General features: G+C 47.3%; 1 protein-coding gene across 1 annotated transcript in view; it reads right to left on the bottom strand.

The window, feature by feature from the left end:
• Positions 1-19,270, bottom strand: part of Vwa8 (von Willebrand factor A domain containing 8) — a 327,640-nt gene that overhangs the window by 21,793 nt on the left and 286,577 nt on the right. Inside the window, exons 38-39 of the mRNA XM_048422107.3 lie at positions 5,095-5,203; positions 1,869-2,025 (exon numbers count right to left, since the gene is read on the bottom strand). Coding sequence (XP_048278064.1) covers positions 1,869-2,025; positions 5,095-5,203 — 266 coding nt within the window. The remainder of the gene's footprint in view (positions 1-1,868; positions 2,026-5,094; positions 5,204-19,270) is intronic.

Genomic DNA, 19,270 nt, shown 5'->3' with positions numbered 1-19,270 from the left:
TCTCTCCTCATGGCCCGTGCAGCTGTGGAGACAGGCCCGAGGGGCTGTAAATGCGTCAGGACCGACCTCACTTTGCCCACGTCTCACTCTGCCATCGGAAGTAATCAGACGATGGTAGAGAATTATTACTACGAAAATGAATGTGTGAATAAGGCTTAAATGTGGGTCTGTGGGAATTCTGTCTTATTTTAGTGTTTACGTGTAGAGACACTGTCTGCAATATTTATGACAAGATGAGATAATATCTTGGATTGGCTTCAAAACAATCCGGAGTGGAGAATGAGAATGGTATTAGGGGCGGGGTCCACAGGGTTCATGTTGTTTTCTTCCACTGTGGGCTTTTTATTAACTTTAATAAAAAGCTAAGGCAAATTTTTGGCAGCCCTAAGTAGATACTCATCAAATGGGTTGCAAACCCCATTTCTATCTGAGTATTTCCCCCCTTGTTGTTTGGTTGTGCCAGCCTTCCCGGGACCTCTGTGTGGTTTATTTCCTCCTTCTGACACCCTGCCTGCCCCCTCCCTTCACCGCCTTGCTGCTCCTCTGCAGCACTGAAGATTCAGGGATTTCCCGCTCTCTCCCCTCTCCAGTCCCTGTCTCAGAGCCACTACATTCGATTGTCTCAGGATCACAGGTGACCCTTGACCTTTCCCCCTGTAGATTCTTCATCTAGTGGCAACCAGAGAAGAGGTAGCTTACTCATGGCTAAGGGCCACTGCAGTCTTTCTGACTCCTGGGGAGGTCACGGGTCATGGTACTTTGTATGTCCATGTAGGCAAATCAGACGGGATAGTTGTGCGAAGGCTGGGGTATGGGAACAGCAGCCATTCGTTAACCGAAGAGGAGAATGACACATGCCTAATTATTAGTTTTTCTTCTCAAAGGAAACGTTATTAATCATAAGAAATGTCAAGCAATACTTTAGTTCTAGTAAGACTTTCATTATGACATGACTTTTCTCCCAGGTTTTCTGAGAGATTTCTACCACTTTGATCCCTAAGAAGTCACCCGCCCTCACAACCTCTCTCCTCCAAAGAGGGCAGCACTGACTTACAGTGGGCATGCATTATTCACCTGCTGTACCCACGGGGGTCCTGAGGCGGGCAGGCTTTCCTGAGGGCGTGGCAGGCAGGCCCAGCATTTCTGTCTCTATTGTTCTCTGCTGTTTACTTGTAGGATGTGAAGGCACAGCACGTAACAACATACCAGATGTTCCACGTGGGAGGAATTGCGTAACTCACACTCGGGCGTGTTTTTGTCTGGCCGCTCCCAGGTCCTCCACTGGGCACAGTAATGGAAATCTGCTCCCCCCACCACCAAGAGCCCCCCAGTTTGAAAGCGTGTCTGCTGCTGCTTTGGTGGTTTTCACTGTTTTGCTGAAGAGCACATGTGGGCTTCTAGTGAACTATCATCTATCCCGTGGATTCTCCCTCTCTAATAGGGGCCAATCAGAGTAGCCCAAAGCAGCCAATCCGAATCCCGGAGGCTCATCTGGCTTGGATTTTCAGGTTCCACCTGCTGACAGAGCCTCTCCATCCAACCCCACTGCCCTCTCTTCAGCTGCTCCAGGCAGGCGAGGGGGCACTTGCAACCACTGACACACACTGTATTCTGGTAATTGTGTTCTTATGTTTTCTTTTCTGGAATGTTCTAGCTTTTTTCTTATCTCCAAATCCCAAATTAGTATAGGCCCTGTCTCATGTTAACCCCAGGGAATTTTGCCTCTCTCAGTATCATCCTAGGACAAAAATCCCGTACCTTTGTACTTAGCAGTGTGTGCGCACGCGTGCGAGCACGTGTATGAGTGCACGTGTGTGTGTGTGTGCACTTGTCATCTGCACTGCTCTAGGTGTGCAGGGAGCACTCACCTCTGCTGAAATGCTTTCTGGGCCATCTCTCTTGCAGCTCTCTTGACATGCTCAGGAACGGCATCCTTTTCTACCTCAGACACCTGATACACTGGGTGGCCCGCGTCCAAGCGATAAGGACCCCCTTTGCCACCAAGACCTGCAGTGTCTCTTCCCCCTGGAAAGAAAATATGGGGGCTTAGTGGTTATGTCTAGAGCCTGGCCACAAAACAGAAGTCAGACCACGGCTTTAAGACAGTCCTGTGAAATATTAACTGAACTAGTAATTAAAGTCTCAAACACCTTTGCCTGAACACAAAGACACCCCAGTTTAGGGCAACTAACCTTTTATTCTATCCATCCCAATCTGCCCATATTTTAAGGTTCAGTCCAAATTCAATTTGAGAGCTCTATCTGATGTAGGGATTAATGATTCCATGTACTGTTTGCAGCCTTTAATACTGCTTCTTACCAACTACTTGACCGCTGGGTATCTGTTCTCCCGCCCTGGGCGAGAGGCTCCACCACAGTGCCGGCAGACACCACACAGTCACTAACTGAAGGGCCAACTCTTCTTCTAGTTGTCCACTCTCCCTAAAACACTCAGGTGAGTTGTAAATAAAATTTCTTTTGTTTTGAAAATAATAAAAATGATTGAGAGATTAAATGACTTCTTAGTGACCTCATATCACTCAGTCAGCCAAGATTTGAAGATAATTATTATGCAGATTTTGGCATTCAGTTTTGAATAATGCACAACAGATAAACATCATCAGTTTGAGAACAGTTTTTCATTATAAGCTCAAGTTTACATGCCTGTAAGTACACGTCATGCAACACTGCAGGAGTTATTTATACTAAATGAAAGTTAGATGCCTGTAAAGCCAGGTAGGTAGCATTATAAGGTGGTAGAGACACTGGCCAATTAGAGAGGAATGCTTGATGTAATATATGCTCATATTTAAATTATTTTAAATCATTGTATTGAGCAAAGGAAATATTTACATCTATTGGCTACATTTGGCCTGTGTGTGAATGATTTATTAGCTCTGCTCTTAGGAAACTAGCAACGAGGTCCCTTTTCCACCTCAGACGCCTGATACACTGGGTGGCCTGCATTCAAATGATAAGGACTCACATGTAATTTGGGAACTTACTAAGAATCCAGTATTACAGAGGCAATGCCACACTGCACAGTCTAGCACAGTACTGTAAACTAGTTGCATAATTAAGGCCAAGTATGAATCTGGTTTCAACTCAACAGCAGGGTCTTCAGAGAAGTCACTTAACTTCTCTGTGTCTCAGTCCTTGTCTATAAGCAGGCATGGCATTCCCTGCCTTATGGGATTCTCACCAAGCTACACTGGTTGGGAATCTATCTGGCGTGCAATAGCGCTATGTAAGTGACTGCCCTGGTGATAATTACTGGACTTCAGTGACACAAGAGTGAGGTCATTTCTAGATTCATGTGCTGGAAAACTGGAAAGCTTTGTGACTTTGGTTCAATTATGTGACTCTCCCCCCCGTAAAGCTTTGATTTCTGTTATGAACTAAAACTTGGAGAGAGCGCCTTATGAAAGTCTAGGTGGGTCACCTCCTCCGGGGAAATCCCACGACAGAGTAGTATCTACTTATCAGTGTTTTAGCCTTTTGATTGAGCACACCTTATTTCATTTAGAAGTGGGTGGTGGAAAATCCCTCCTATAAGATGTATGATTCCCGGTTTCCCCTTCCAGCCGGTGTGTGGTAGAGAGGCGTGCTGGCGGGCAGGGATGAGAAGCGGAGGGTGCAGAGCTGTGTCTGGCCCGACCTGCTTCCTGCTGGAGGTCCTCCTTGAGGACGGGTGGACCGTGACCCGAGCATAACGCTTCCCAGTCACTTTGATGACAGGAAGGAAGGAGCCACACTCTCAGAGGTAGTGGGAGTGGTGGCCAGAGCAGGTCACGCAGCCCCTCAGGAGAGGCAGCTGGGAGGGAGAAAGAGTTCTTTTCTCCACTCCACAGAATTTTAAATTCATTTTATTTAAATGGAAAATGCTTGCAGCTGAACTTGGACTTGCACCAACTGGTCCATAAGACACAGGGTCCATAAGACACAGGGTCCATAAGCACTGATGATGGAAAAGAACCAGATGGTTTGATGGCCTGGGGCTAAGTTTTATGTCGAGAAGTCTGGAGGGCACAAGTGACAGGCAGAAAAAGACAAGTTGAAATGTGGAAGCCTTGATCAGCTGAAAGAAACAAGGCCTGGGAAGCAGACAGGACGTTACGTCTGAACAGGCACTGGAGCTAGTAGATGCACATTTAATAACAAATGAAACTTCCATTCTGCGTAGGCACTGCTGGGAAGCCGACATCTGGCCAGCTTATTCCACAATGCATTCCATATGGATTAAATATTGTTGGCTTGACACTAACTTCCAGATCAAAGGACACTCCTAAAAATAGCCTTTCTTTAAAGTTAATGCTTGATGAATAAACAGGGCAGGCAAGAAGTCCCAGGCTTATTTGATAGCATATTGTCTCAGCACAAAAACCCATTTCCTGCCAAGGCCTTCAAGGCCAAGAGGCACAGAGCATCCTAAGGGAAGGTGATGGACTGAGCCGTGCCAGAGCTTCTCCTGGCTGAGATAAGCCAGACGGTGCGCAGTCTGGCCCCGTTCCTGTGCTCCGGCAGATGTGTCTGCTGCAGCTCCTGGGCGGGAAGAGGAAGACGGCTTGGGAACAATGGTCTAGGAGAGCAGCCAAGAGGAAGGACTGGCACCCGGCCATCAGTGCAGAGTACACGGACCTTATCTCCAAACCGTGTCCCTCCCTCCACACACTCCCTGCTCAGCTGTGGACAAGCGCCATTTCTTCCCCAGGTTGGTTCTTCAAGAACTCACTGTCGATTCCTGGCATGATTTCAAAGGCAATGAATTGAAAGAAGGGATCAATGTTTCAATGTCTATGTCTATCTTTAGCCTGACCATTCTGCTGCATGCTCTAAATTCATAACTAATCTTTCACACGACCCCAGGAGGCAGATAATGTTCCTCCCTCCTCCTTTACTGATGAAGCAACTATGAGGTGGGGGCACAGTTTTAGGTCGAAGCGTGGCAGAGTCTGTGGGGTTCTTGATATCATGCAGAGACGGGGGGGGGGGGGAGGTGGGCTGAGCAGGACAGCCAGTGCCAGCTCAGGGTTAGAAAGCTGAGCTGACAGACACAAGAAAATTTAGGATGACTCAGAATATACGTGCTACCAACCTGTTCCGCCAGCCCAGGTATTGCCACCCACGTGGGGCATGTTGTCTGGGTCCTCCTTGCCATGTTTAGGGTCGCTCACATCTTCATTACTGTCTCTTTCGATTGTTATCTGAGAAGGAAGAGTTGGAACATGGTTACTGTCCTATGACTGTTGGGAAGAGCTGGTTCCTGAGGTGTGCGGACCCTCAGCTCATGACAGGCTGGGTCTGGAGAAAGGAGCAGGGGCCGAGCTCTTCCAGCTTTAGCGCTGGCACGGAGGATGCTCTGAGATCTTATGCAAAACAGGGGATCCCTGGGAATAGGAACGGTTCTTACCATTTCCCAGTGGGCTAAAAGGCCCAGCTCCTCACTGATCCAGCCGAGTCACCACATATGCTTCAACCCATTTTCAAAGGTTTAAGCAATGTCATTTTATTTAAAAAATATACAAAACAAAAATCAGAAAATACATATCATCATATCATGTAATAGATTTAGGTTCCATATACCCACATATACTAAACATTGCTTACTTATTAGATGCACTGAAACACTTTCATATTGTGGAGTTTCCCTGATTAATCTGTATTTTCAGACTATATTTATGATTCTTGGGATTCAAATAAAATAAGTGACATTTTAGCTTTATCTATGACCGGTTGTCTCCTTTTGCTAGTCATACATCTTCCAAAGGTCATTATTTTTAGATGACATACCAGGAGATACACATACCAGAGGCATACATACATATATACATACATACACACACCAGCACACACACACCAGTGCACACACACACACACGCCAAAGTGGGTGAGCAGAACTGTTCATCCAATAAAATGCAGACCATTTTTTGGACTCCATGACCATTGTGCCCACCACTGTGACTGATTAAGGAGTCCAACCAAACGTGGTAAATGATCAATGGTTTCAGACAAAGCCATGTGTGGCTGAACAACAGCAAACCTAGTTTGATTATGAGGATTTTGACTCTTAACAGCTCATTCTAAAAGCATAGTTTGGGGTTTGCCATGCATGCATGAGCACCTGAGTTCAAATCTCCAGCACTCACGGAGCTCTCTTGTCAGCCACTCTAGCCAAGGGGTGGGCTCAGGCTTCAGGCTCAGTGAGTCCATCACTGAAGGAAGCCAGAGACTGAAGCAGAGACCATGAAGGGGTATAATGCTTACTGGTTTTCTCCCCCATGGCTTGCTCAGCCTGCTTTCTTATCCCACCTACTCAGGGTGGGCATCACCAGAGGGTTGGGTCCTTCCACATTTATCACAAATCAAAAAATGCCCTAAGGCTTGCCTATAAGCAATCTGATGGAGACATTTATCAATTAAGGTTTCTCTTCCCAGACAACTCTAGTTCATGTGAAGCTGATAAAAACCTAAATGGACAACTGATCCCTTGTCAACGTGACATACCGGTGCAGTACTATTCAGCCATAACCTTTCCCTTCTTGTTTGTCCCCAAGATCTCATTTACTATCACAACAGAAAACACAGTATCATTTCAAAAGTTCTTAGTCTCGTGATCCTCTGGGCTCCAAGGGTCTGGGCAGCTTCACTGCAAGTTTACTTTCTCCTCCTCTCTGGACCACAGCTTCTGCACTGACCCCAGGAAACACCCTCAGAAGACTTCACCTTAATGATGCTGGTCCATTCTCATCCCAGGCTGCCCAGCATCAGCCGTCCCAGCAAAGGCTCCACTTCAGTGATGCAGGTCTCTTATTGTTTCCGGCTGATTGATTCTTCAGCACCCGCTGACCAGACCCCACAGGTTCTCAATGCAAACACTCACATGAATGGCCCTGGGAAGAACCTTGGAAGGATTCACACATCTCCCTCAGAAATGTTGTAGGCAAGGCCATCGCCATCTGCAATGCTCTCAGCATTATTTCCAGGTTCTTCTAACAGGTTATGAAGCTCTTTCACTCAATGGCTTTTCCATCTCAAAGTTCCAAACCCATCCCACAATCCTGCCAAAAATAACACTATCAGGCCTGTCCACAGTTTCTGTCCTAGTGACGTTTCGACTGCTGCGACACCACGACACAGGCAACGTAGGGAGGAAAGGCTTCACCTCCAGGTCATACTCCATCACGGGAGAAATCAGAGGCAGGAACTCACAGCAAGAATCTGGAGACATGAACTGAAGTCTAGGCCTTGGAAGACGCTGCTTACTGGTTTTCTGCTCCAGGACTTGCTCAGTCTGCTTTCTTATACCATCCAGGACCTTGGGGTGGCGCTACCCCAACATACATGAACACACTTGTGTGTTAGCTCCAGCACTGGTCCAACCAAGCACGCACAGGTCTACTGGAAGAACTGTTTTGGACACTTGTTTTCGCTTTGGATTGTGTGCGTACTTTCGGGTCTGTTTGTTTGTTTTTTAAAATAAAGAACTCTGAAAGAGGTAAGAAAAGCAGTTCCTATGTGACAAGTGGCTTCACGCTGATCAAACACTAGCTCTCTACTACAGACACTGCATACAATCCAGCCAGTCTGCTAAGAGGGCTGACATTTGAGAATAAGTATTATAAAGATGACGGAGCAGAAGAAGAGACCCCTCTGATAGCCTCCTCAGGTACCCCCAAGTCACATTTTTAGTAGTCCAAGGACACTTACGATGGCTATCAGGGACAGAAAATTGACTAACTAGGCAGAAAGGCGCATGTTCTCTGTCACCCCCAAGTTTTATCAGGCCATCTGCAGGGAAACGCCTCTGCTCACACTGCCCACAAGTAGGCCTCATGCCAGTCCCAGCTGAGACATTTCAAAATAGACTAATTCTTGACAAAACCAACCATCGACCAAGCCCTGATTTATTTCACAGAAACACATACCGTGAAATTCCGGGAATATTGAATTAGAAGCATGGCATCTGGGGACTTTGGGTTTGAACCATCTGATAAGTGGCAGCAGACTCACTCACGGGAATATGTTTTGTAGGTGCAGCAAGGCAGCCATTGGCAGACAGAGGCAGGGTGTTCAGAAAGCAGGTACGCCCCTGCCTTCCATGAATGTGCTGGGGTGCAGCCAGAATGTGTTTACCCTGAGAGCCGGGTCCATCTACCGAAAGCTCAAGAATGTCACTCTCACGAGTTAAAATGGACACCCCTGGATTCATGCAAGGGGATAAACAGTTTCCCCAAGTCGGAAAGCTGTCCCTCATAATTTCCGGTCTAACTTGACACATGTGCTAACCCCTGACATTTCTCACAGCAGATGTGTTTACTTCCTATTAGGGAAGTGTGATACAACCCTAAGAGCCATTATCCTCCTACAGATGGGTTAAATGGAAGAAAACATGGGTCTTGTAAAACTGCAACTCTAAAATGTTCCAGAGTGAAGTAATGAGAAGCCAGTCCCGAGAAGGCCATGACTCACCAAAGACCCATAATTCTGGGCAAGGCCCAGATATTTCAGGTTCCTCCCTGAGTTCATGACTAAAGACACAAAACAAAACAAAAACAAAAACAAAAAACGAAAACACCAAGCCAAAACTCAGTAAGATGGTATAAATAGCCAGACCACAGCTCTTCGAGGGATGACTGGACCCACAGTTGATCGCTGCTTTCCGAAGGGGGACTAGGTGTGGCGTGGCAGACACCTCTGGTCCCTACACAACACCCATCCCATCGTTCTTCCTCTAGACAGAAGCCAGATGAACTGTGGGTGGTGGAGTTAAACACAGCCTTTCCATTTGGTCTTACCATAGACTGATCTAGGGATGGGATCTGAGATGTCACAGAAAGTGTCAGGAGGTGACTGGGAAAGTTTCCTCCCAGGAGAATAGAGGGTGGAGAGGGAAACTTCCCCTCCATGGCATGTGTTACCTCACCAACCCTCAGCACACGTGCAAGCACGCACACTTCCTGCCATCAGACCCAGTTGAGCAAGGACATGGTGAAGGGCTACAGGCTCTGCCTAAGGACTATGTGACAACAGCGGGCCAGAGCTGGGCGAAGAGGGCCACACCACTCACCATTATTTAGCTGCCGAACCAGTTACTTAGCTCTGATCTTCTCCATGAGCAAATATGTGTCCTTCTAATTGAAGCCACTTTACGCTGGGTTTTCTGCTACTTGCAATCAATTATATGCAACAAGTTGACTCTCGCATTAACGGCAAGTGGGAGACAGTAGCGAGGAGCTAAGGCCTTTCTGAAGATGTCTTCTGATGAGAAGACAGGCCTTGAATTTCCTGACCTGAGAATTTCCATGCTGGGCTGAGGATATGGTCTGTGTAGAGTGCTTGCTGGGCATCCAAGAGGCCCTAGCTAGATTCAGTCCACACACTGCCGCCCAGAAGCAAACGATCCGTAATGAAATCAGCACAGCAATCCTACGGATATTCAGTGGCCTGCTACTTTCCCGATGATTGACAGGCAACTGAACTCATCCATACATTGATTTCTGGGCATGTTTGTAGTGCATCTACTGCTCACTGGGATCCAGGGGTGTGTGAAGACACTACACAAGACACTAGCAAGACACTGTATCAAGGGGACCAGGGCAGTGCAGGACGACACAGGCTGTGATGAGGTGCAGCACATCCTCCCGAAGCACAGCAATGTCATTCTCACCCATAGGTCACAATGGTCTCGCACGGATCTCAGCAGAATGAAAATCACAGGAACACGGCCCTAGGAGTGTGGCCTTTCATACGGCGCTGCTGGCCATTGTCAGTTTTTGTAAATCACCTGCTCCGTCTCCAGTGACAACACAGGACAAAAATGCCTCTGTCTTGTCAGTGTCGTCTCTGCATCCCAACTTCCACCTCTAGTCCTTGTCTCATTTGGGGTTACATCCGTTTGCACATGTACAGTGACCTCTGAACTCTTATCTCTCTGCCCTGCTACAAAGCAGACTCTCACGATTTGATCACTAGTCACCATGACTTTCCCGCAGCGGCAGCACGCACCACTGGTGCCCAGCCTCCCCGCAGACCCACGACACAGCCATCCCATTTATTCCAGTTGCTGACTCTTTTCCAGCACCACAAGGCTTCCATACTTTAAGTGCTGTCATTGATAACTGATAATTAAAGTACCCCACACCCACTTTTGATAAAAGGTCCTGGAACCAAAAAGCAAGCAGAGATACAGGATGAGGGTGGGGATGGGGTGTGGGTCCAGGAGGCTGACATGCTTGCCTGTGACATTATAGGTGAGAAGCAGAGGCTGGTCGCTCTTCTGTCCTGCAGAGCCCTGTATGCTGGTGTGAAAGAATTCTGCTCTTTTCCTGCAGAACTGTTTAAACAGTCCACTAGCACTTTCCTCCTGACTCTGGGCTGGACTCCTTTGTTCACACCCCCAAGCCCACCCCACCTTCTTCCTCTGCTAAGTGCTGCTAGAGGCTTTTGCACATTTTCTTCTGGGACTCAAGTGATGTGCTTGGTATATATTTTAAATTGTCTGAAATTACAGCCCTAAACCCCCTTCCTCTATCTAGATGTTTTGGAATATATCCTGTGTGATTTCAGGGTCTCAGTTTATAGAGTCTTTGGTAAAGAATTTTCTCCCTAGCCTTCTTCATCAGGACTCATTTCCAGGCACCACAAACACCCATCCAAATGAGATATTTTACAGATGTCACACACTTGAACTCAAAGAGGGAAGCAGCATCACTGTGTTAATGTTTCTGAAGCTTTCATTATCTGCCAGCAGTGATCACGCTGGCCTTGTTATCACTGGTACCTAACAAACAAGCATCAGAGCTTTTCAGAGACAGAATTAAAAGAGTTAACTTCCTACATATAATTTCAAATCAGGCTCTGTGAGCAGATGATGGTCCTTGTCCAGTGCTGTGCACCAGTCCAGAACCAGCACACAGCAGGGCCGCTGGCCAGCGGACCATCTTCTAACAGGCTGGAAACACTCCTGCCTGCTGGTTCTCAGTGGTCCGTAGACTCAGGGCCTTGCATCCTCAGCTTGCCTCACATCCCTCTGGCCCAACTTTCCCGAGGCTCTGGAAAGGCTTCCAGTCAGAGCCCGTGAGTCCATGGAGACTGTCTCCCCATGCACTGCCAGGCCCAGACAAGCTATCGGAATGGCTGTCAGGAATAAGACAGGGCTGCACAACGCTCTGTCCAAAGCCACTTCTCACTTCACTCTGAGTACCTTGCTTGTTCTCCTTTTCAATCTAAATGGGAATAACAGATGGAGAAGATTCTTGGAAAATCTGGAAATAGAGAATGCAAATGATGGCATCAAGGTGATTTTTTTTTGTGGGGGCCTTACTTAAACTTTTGAGGGAAACCAAATGTTTTCATCATTGAGTGCAGGTGGGTGCCAAAACCAAACAGTAATACCTCACAAATAATTGGCACAGTTAGTTGACTGGCACGGAAATGCTTCCCTGCTACCATCACCCCACAGGAGGACAGTCAGTATTCTAAACATCCATGAAAACAACACGCCAGTTAAATTCTGAGACAGGAGGGGCAGGCAAACTGCCAGGTCTTTATATATTCCACCATGTCTATTTTTGCCTGATTTTAAGAGCCTTCCCAAACACTGGCATTCCATGTTGTTGGCCTCCAAGTCAGGGGGAAGGGTGGTCATGCAAGACCACCTCGATAAAACTACTGATGTTTCTGTTCTGCAAGGTGTGACGTGGCCCTGACAGGAGACACTTAATGCCGTGCATTGTTATTGAAGCTAAGTGGTGTCCTGTGGCATTTCATGGCCAGGTGACTTCCAATTATGATCAGGTTTTGTGCTTTCCCCAGAACAGATGGCAAAATGAAGAGCTGCTCCAGCTCCCCACAGTGGCAGTGTTTGGTGAGGAACCCAGCGCCACCAGCAAAGAGAAGTGTGAGGGAAAAGCCATTCTTACCACTACAAGCAAAAGCAGTTTTGATATGACCCAGTGTCTATTTCAAAGTTCTTGGAAACATCCACAGCTACGTGCAAAAGCATTTAGCAAGGGGAATTCTTCTTTTCTGAAAAGAGGGACACTACGTAAACCAGGACAGGCAGGTCACTACTGCAGAATCCCTGTGGGGAGGTATTTCTAATGACAAACTTGGTATTGACTTTCTGTTTTCTTTGTTTCTACTGAAGCCATGCTCTGGTGGTAATCACCCTTTCTTCTAGGAACATCATGATGGTTCTCCATCTTGGGCTGTAAACATATTTACAAAAGCTCTGCCTACTCTGCTTGTCCCCAATTTCCCCCAAATTTCCCCGAGATATCCGAAGTTCGTTTAAAACCATGCAGCGACACCCAAAGATACAATCTTCCTCCTTCCCACAGGCTCAGCATGGTGGCTTGCTGTCCTTCACAGCCACAGTGGGTCAGAGCGATCATGGGGATATAACAGCACCACAGCGTGAAGAGCAGTGGCAGGATAAGCCGTCTGCACAGCGCAGGGCTGGAGAGCATTCGCAGTGAGGTGCTCAGCACTCATGGGGTGAGGGAGTCTTCCACACTGGCTCAAAGCAGCACCCAGGACATGTGTGAAATACAGATTAAATAACTGTGACACCTTTATTACAGTGTACTTACACATGCGTTTAGTACATAGATCCACACACATTCTCGTGTGTGTCTGTATGTGTATATAAAGAACAGAGGTCACAGCCTTGGGTGTCAATCTACCTCATTTTTTGAAACAGGGTCTCCCTCTTGGCCTCACTGGACCTCACTGACTACGTTAGAGTGTTTTGTATTCGCCTGTCTCTGCCTCCCGAGTGCTGGGATTATAAATACGTGCCACCACCCTGTCCTTTTGACATGGGCTCTGAGAATCAAACTCAGGTCTTCCCCAGACACAGCAAGCACTTTACCAAGTGGGCGACCTCCCCAGTGCCTGCCTCATACACGTTCTTCTTGTTTGTAAAGACAGGGTTTCTCTGTGTAACAGCTCTGGCTGTCCTGGAACTCACTCTGTAGAGCTGGCTGGACTCAAATTTAGAGATCCATCTGCCTCTGCCTCCTAAATTCTGGGATTAAAGGCGTGTGCCACAAAGAATTTATTTATTTTATGTCTGTGTATATTCTGCCTTCATGCAAGCATGTGTGCCATTGATATGCCTGTGTCTGCAGAGAAGTGAAGTTGTGGATGGTTATGCAGCCAGGTCCTCTGGAAGCTTAGCAAGTGCTCCTAACTGCTGAGTCGTTACCCCACCCCAAACATATACATTCTTCAAGGAAACTATTTGTTGTTAGAATAGCACCACCATGTGTCAGTGCTATAGGACAAGAAGGGACACAAAACTTGGTTTCTACACTTGCATGGATTCTGGGTGAGTCCTCAGAAGCCAGGGTTGGCTCGTGCTCTGCCCAGCAGCAACAAAATTGCTCAGTCCTCTGCAGCTCAGACAAGCACTGTGGGACAGACACTGTCATCGGGGCCACGCCAAAGCTACAGAATGGCTGCAACAGGGGGACTTTTTAGGAGTAAAAAGTATTGCTAGACTCAGAGAAATAAGCTTTTTGTTTGGAGTTCCTTTGCTATGTGAAGACATTTCAGAACTCCAAATATCAGCAGGCAAAGCTTCCCAGTTCAATTCGGAGCACTGCTAATGCGATACACATCTGAGGCAATGAGCTACCCAGAGAACAAAACCAACCAGTGCAATGGCCGCGGCTAACCAAAGGCTCATTTCAACAAGCCGACGAGTGGGCTGTCCTTTCTTTCTCTCTGTTCTAAAGTGTCGTGAAAACTGTGAGTCTACCCACTTCCCACTTAACCCCCAAACTGTCTGTTTTTCCTAAGAAGATTGTCCTTCTGCCCTGCTCTGCCTTTGTGTGACTGTCTTCCTCCTTCACCACATTCACTTGATTCCTTCTGTGCCACCTGGCCTTGGGAGGTTCTGTGCTTCAGGCACCACAGCCTTTGAGAAATGACAGTGGGTAGGTCTAGGCCAAGGGTTCCATGGCATAGTTCATACGGAAAGCACAGAACGCTGGGTCCAGGGTTATGGGCTGAGTGGGACAGCCAACTTTCCCTCCTCTGTACCCTTTCAGAGTCTGTCCTGTCCTGTAATTCTATTCCAAAATAATTTCTTATTTCATAGATATGAGTGTTTATTTGCATATATGAAAGTATTTCATGTGTACAAACTGTGCAATTCTTTTTTTTGTTTGCTTTTGTTTCTTCAATACAGGGTTTCTCTATGAAACTCTGGCTGTCCTGGAACTTGCTCTGTAGACCAGGCTGGCCTCAAACTCAGAAATCGACCTGCCTCTGCCTCCCAAGTGCTGGGATTAAAGGTGTGTGCCACCACCACCACCACCTGGCCTGTCCTTAATTCTTTATGACACTTAAGGATATGACACCATGATACTCCAGGAACTACATTCTATTAGGGCTGTGTTGCCCCATGAAGCAACTTAACAGAAACATGCCCTCTACCCCACTCCTGTCTTATTTTGACACGATGTACAGCCATTTTCCTGGGTGAGAAACAGAATTAGGGTAGGTGTTTGTGAGCATGGATGCTAGACAAGGAGAGTGGCTGAGAGGCCCTCAGGGTGCTGAAAGGAGAGAAAAGACGCTAAACGTGAAACTTGAGCTTCAGCCTCTCATGGCTCCCAGCTTGCTGTGTGACACTGGAAGTCACTTTCCCTTTCTGGGCCTTGGTGCTCTCATTTTACAAACTGAAACTCAGACCATGTCTTTTCTAGCTGCAGACTGTTCACATAGGTCCCCACCCTACCTGCTTCAGTTATGGTTCACAGGTCCCCGGGGTCAAATTGAATCAAACAAATGTGAGTTTACAGAACTGGTGGGATTGTTACTTAAACATGCGGGTCACCTACAGACTGGCTCACTCAGGCTCACAGCCCCCCCCCCCCCGCCCCCAGTGGCAGCTCAATGTCCTGACAAAGAGAGTTTACTAGGAGTTAGAAAGCTGCCCTTTAATACTACTTTTGGCACTAACTGGAGAACTAGTTTTGGCCAAAGTTCTTATCTTCTCTTAGTTTTCTTGGCGTGGAAAGTGAGGAGGCTGGCCGCCAGCACGTAAGTCAGGGGGCAGCTCCCCTGAGCGTGTTTGTGTCCCATGGTTATTACAGTAGGAATCATGTACACGGATGAGGGTAGCCTCAACTGCAGTTCAGTTACCAGGGACTGTGCGGATCACACAGTGCTCCGGAGAGGGAGGTAAAAGTCATATGACGGACTTCCATGGATGAAGTCAGAAGAGGATGCTGTAAGGCGGAGGGGGTGGTGGTGAAATGATGTAGAGCGGATGATGGGTGGGGAGAAGGACCATCCATGAATGCTGTAAGGGGGTGGGGGGAGGACTGTCCGTGCATCACAGATAAGCTGGAGGTCTGGGACAAGAAAGAATTCAGTGACAGCAGACAGGCACTTTCTCCTGAGTTCTGCGACATGACGGGCTCCACAGACTTCACTTTCAAAATGCATTACTTAAGTTATCTCAGATAAAGTTTCATGTGCTTCTGTTTTCTTTGCCACTGAACCACATGGCTATGCTCTCAGGACCCCGAAGGGTGCCTAGAACCACAGATAAAACCGACCCCCACCACACATTACTAGGATAAACTTGATAATTAGATACAATAAAAGATGGACATATGACCAACAATAAAGAGGACAGCTGTAACAGGCTGCAAGCAAGCTGCCAGCACCATGACTCTTACATTTTAGTAACATACGATTTCCCTGAACACATGGCAGTGATAGTGCAATGGTCTCCCGACAGGCAAGAAGACTGAGTGACCTATGGCAGGGAGCACAGACTCACATTCTTGGTGAGACGCAGTGGGGCAGTGCAAGACTTCACAATGCCCCAGGGCAGAGCCAAAATTTAAAACCTACGAAACATTTATGTCTTGAACTTTTATTAGACATTTTCGGATCGCAGAATGCTCCAGGAAATGAGGCCAGGGATAAAGACCCGAGGCAACATTGCAATTTACTCATGAAGGATTGGTGATGAGTCAGACTCTCAGCTAGGATGCTAAGGATGGAAAGCCAAGTGAGACCTGATTTGTGTTTCGTGGAGTGTTGAGCTAGGAGCAGGAGGGACCTGCATTTAATAACCAGTGTGGAGCCTGGGAAGAGTGCCTGGCTGGGGCTGTCATAATCTACAGGGGTAGGTGGAGTCAACTGGCAAGAGGTTGGGACTGCCAAGAGGCATACAGAAGGCGATTTTGAATGAAGAGTGTCAGAAGGTACAGAGGGCAGCAATTCAGGCAGAAAGAGCAGACAGAGGGTGCCGAGCTGAAAATGAGCTTGAAATTGCTGTCCACGAGAGCCCTCTGCCTGCTTCTAACAGACCGCCGTGGCAGCCAGCACAATCAACCTGCAACACTAGAATCTGTATACACTCCTCATGAGGAGGAGAGGCCTCATTCTAATGCCTACCCTGCTGAGCCACACAACCCAACCCAGCCATTGCAAGCAAACACAATTTGTATAATTTAGCCATAATAACTTCAAAGTTGCAGAGAAGCATCTACACGCCAGCAGCCTAGCAACCAGATGACCCCAGTTCTACACTGCTTTGCTACCCACAAGCTATGAAAGCTTGCACAACATTTAAACTCCTGGAACCTGTTTTGTTTTTGTTTTTTTTTTTTAATCTCACCCTTTAGCCATTGCACAACACTTGAAAATTAGTCTGCACTAATTGTACAAAATAATGGGTTTGCTATGACATTTTCATGCATGCGTATAATGTAATTTGGCCACGAATACTCCCACGCCCAGCTTACTCATCTGATAAGTGAAATGAAGGCATGTTCCCTTCTGGAGTTGTTGTGGGTGTTTGGATAAAACACCACCATGTTGTGACTCTAGAGAACAGACATGAGGCACTCTTTGCATTCGACTTTCGAGTCTAGAGTGAAGAGGCTACTCTCGGACACAATCCTTTCCACTGTTTCCAGAATGAACCTTTTTCTTCCTATGTGAGGGTAGACTATGTGTAAAGCACCATCCAAAAGTAAAACAAATCAACAACATGAAATAGAGAACACTCACTTGGGTGCTGGGAACTGAAACTGGGTCTTCTGGAAGAACAGCCTGTGCTTTTAACCACTGCGTCATCTCCCTAGCCTCACTAGTAAGCACTGGGACCAGCCCTGAAGATAATGATTCTACAAGGCTTTGCAGAGAACGAGCTAGGAGCTCAAGTTAGAGTACTGGGAGCCTGTTCTGTGGGGTTCTGTAAACTCGGAGCATAGCTACATGCTGCCAGAGGATCCCACAGAAGAGGGGGAAGGTACTGGAAAGGGGCCACAGGGTGGAGTGGGGTGCCTGTGAAGGTGGAGGGGGACAGGGGAAGGCCAGACAGCTGCAGGAGGCCGAGGTGCTCCTTTCTGGTAACTTCTTTATTCTGTGGGAAATGCAGAACTAGAACACTGTCTAAGAATGAGTGTGTTTGTGGAGGGGTGGGGATTCAGTTCTTAAGAACATGAAGACTTCACAGAACTCCTTACAGAGACTGGGCTTCAAAGACATTTTCAGTCTCAGAATTTCTGAAAGTCTACCTATGTTCCTTTCAATGGAGGTTTTGTAGAGCATGGCTGTGTTTAGAGGTAACTCTTCAGTCTGCTGGATGTGGAAAGAGATCAGGTGAGGCCAGAGCAACAGAGTCGACATGAGTTCCAAGAATGGGGGGTGAGGAGAGGCGCCAGGTGAGTGGCCTTCCCAAAGGGGGCCTGGCTCCCCCTACAGAGCGCACGCTTTTGCTCCTCTGTACTCTCCCAGGCCTGTTCTCATGGCCCTCTGGGCTACAGCAGTCCCATCAACCCAGGGACGTTCTATCCATTGCTATGTCCCCGCCTGGTGTGTTCAGGGGTGAGAGTGAAAACAGATGCCCACAGCCGAGCTGAGCAGTGTGGCCTCTCTTGGAATACACAACCTTTGGAATGGGTGTTTAAAGGGCACAGGGAGCGCTGTCCTGTTTATGCAAACTGGCTTTTCTGACCAGGAGGAAGACTTGCATACGGCAGGGTATCTACTTGAGAACAAAGACTCTCCGATCCACACGAATGGGCAGGGCACGCTCTAAAGTGCTGTGCTCTTTATGAGGAGTGTGTGCACAGCGTTCTGTTTTAGGGAGCCCGGCACAGAAAATTCATGGAAACGGAAAACACCCTTTCCTGCATTCCTATTCTCAGATAACAAAAGACAGATAATTATATACAGCATTTCTCAATCTGAACAAAATGGAAAAGTGACCTTTTTGTCTGTGCCAATCAGTGCAGTGATGTCAGTGGCAGCCAGGCAGTGGGCAGGTCCAGGGAATGCTGAGGGAAGCCTGCTGTGGCTCTCCAGCCGGTCACAAGTGCCATAAACACAGAGACTTTGTTTAACAGGCAGCCAGACCTGCAGGGCTCATAGTCACCCCTAGGGAGTGATAAATGCCCCTGCTGGTACACTCACATAAACTGAGACGCAGTGAAATTCTGTTGAAAGATACTCCCTGAAGGATGGCTAGCCTAAGCAGGGAAATAAATCAATCTGGCAAGAAAAAGCAATCATTTGGAGTGCTGGCAGATCAACCTAAGCGTACAGGGTATTGAATTCAGTGATTGAAAAATCACATGTTTGCTAGTTGAAAATCCCCACTTCTACCTTTATGCCACTTATAGAATGCACTTTTGGGGTAAGAGAGGGTAAGGGGGATGTGTGAATATGGTCTAAGTATATTATATGCATGTTTGAAAATGTCAATAAAATCCATTATTTTGCATAGTTAATAGTACCATTAAATAATAATAGCAATACATAGTTAATACTACCACTAAAAACCATGAGAAGCACTGTATTGCTGCCTTGGCTACTTAGTGCTGGACCTGTCTGATGCGCTTCTGTCTGATGTGTTTCACAGTGTGACGCTCTGTCTGGACTCGCCTGTTGTCTTCTGAAAACGACAAATGAAAACTTATGGAACTTTTGGGAAGTGACATTTTGAGCTTGTTGAATCAAAATACCCAAAAGACTGCTTTATTTTACTTAAGAAGAAGCTAAACCAAAGAAGACAACAGAGCCCAGACCAGGGGAAGAAGCTGGGGAAATCCTGTGAGCAGTCCACCCACCCTGTCCGGTCTCCCTGTCCATAGAGGCTGCTTTCCTTGTTCTGCTCCTCCACCACAGGCAGGGAGGTCTTGGTCTTTAAGTACCTGTCTGCACAGGGCATTGGCAGGGTGCAGTGCTGTTGTCTGTGGGCAGTGTGGGTGGAAAACAGGGCTGGGGCGCTCTCT

The sequence above is a fragment of the Myodes glareolus genome, chromosome 12 (genome assembly GCF_982192425.1).
Source record: "Myodes glareolus chromosome 12, mMyoGla1.1, whole genome shotgun sequence".
Taxonomy (NCBI): Eukaryota; Metazoa; Chordata; class Mammalia; order Rodentia; family Cricetidae; genus Myodes; species Myodes glareolus.
This window is presented reverse-complemented; position numbering and strand designations above follow the sequence as displayed.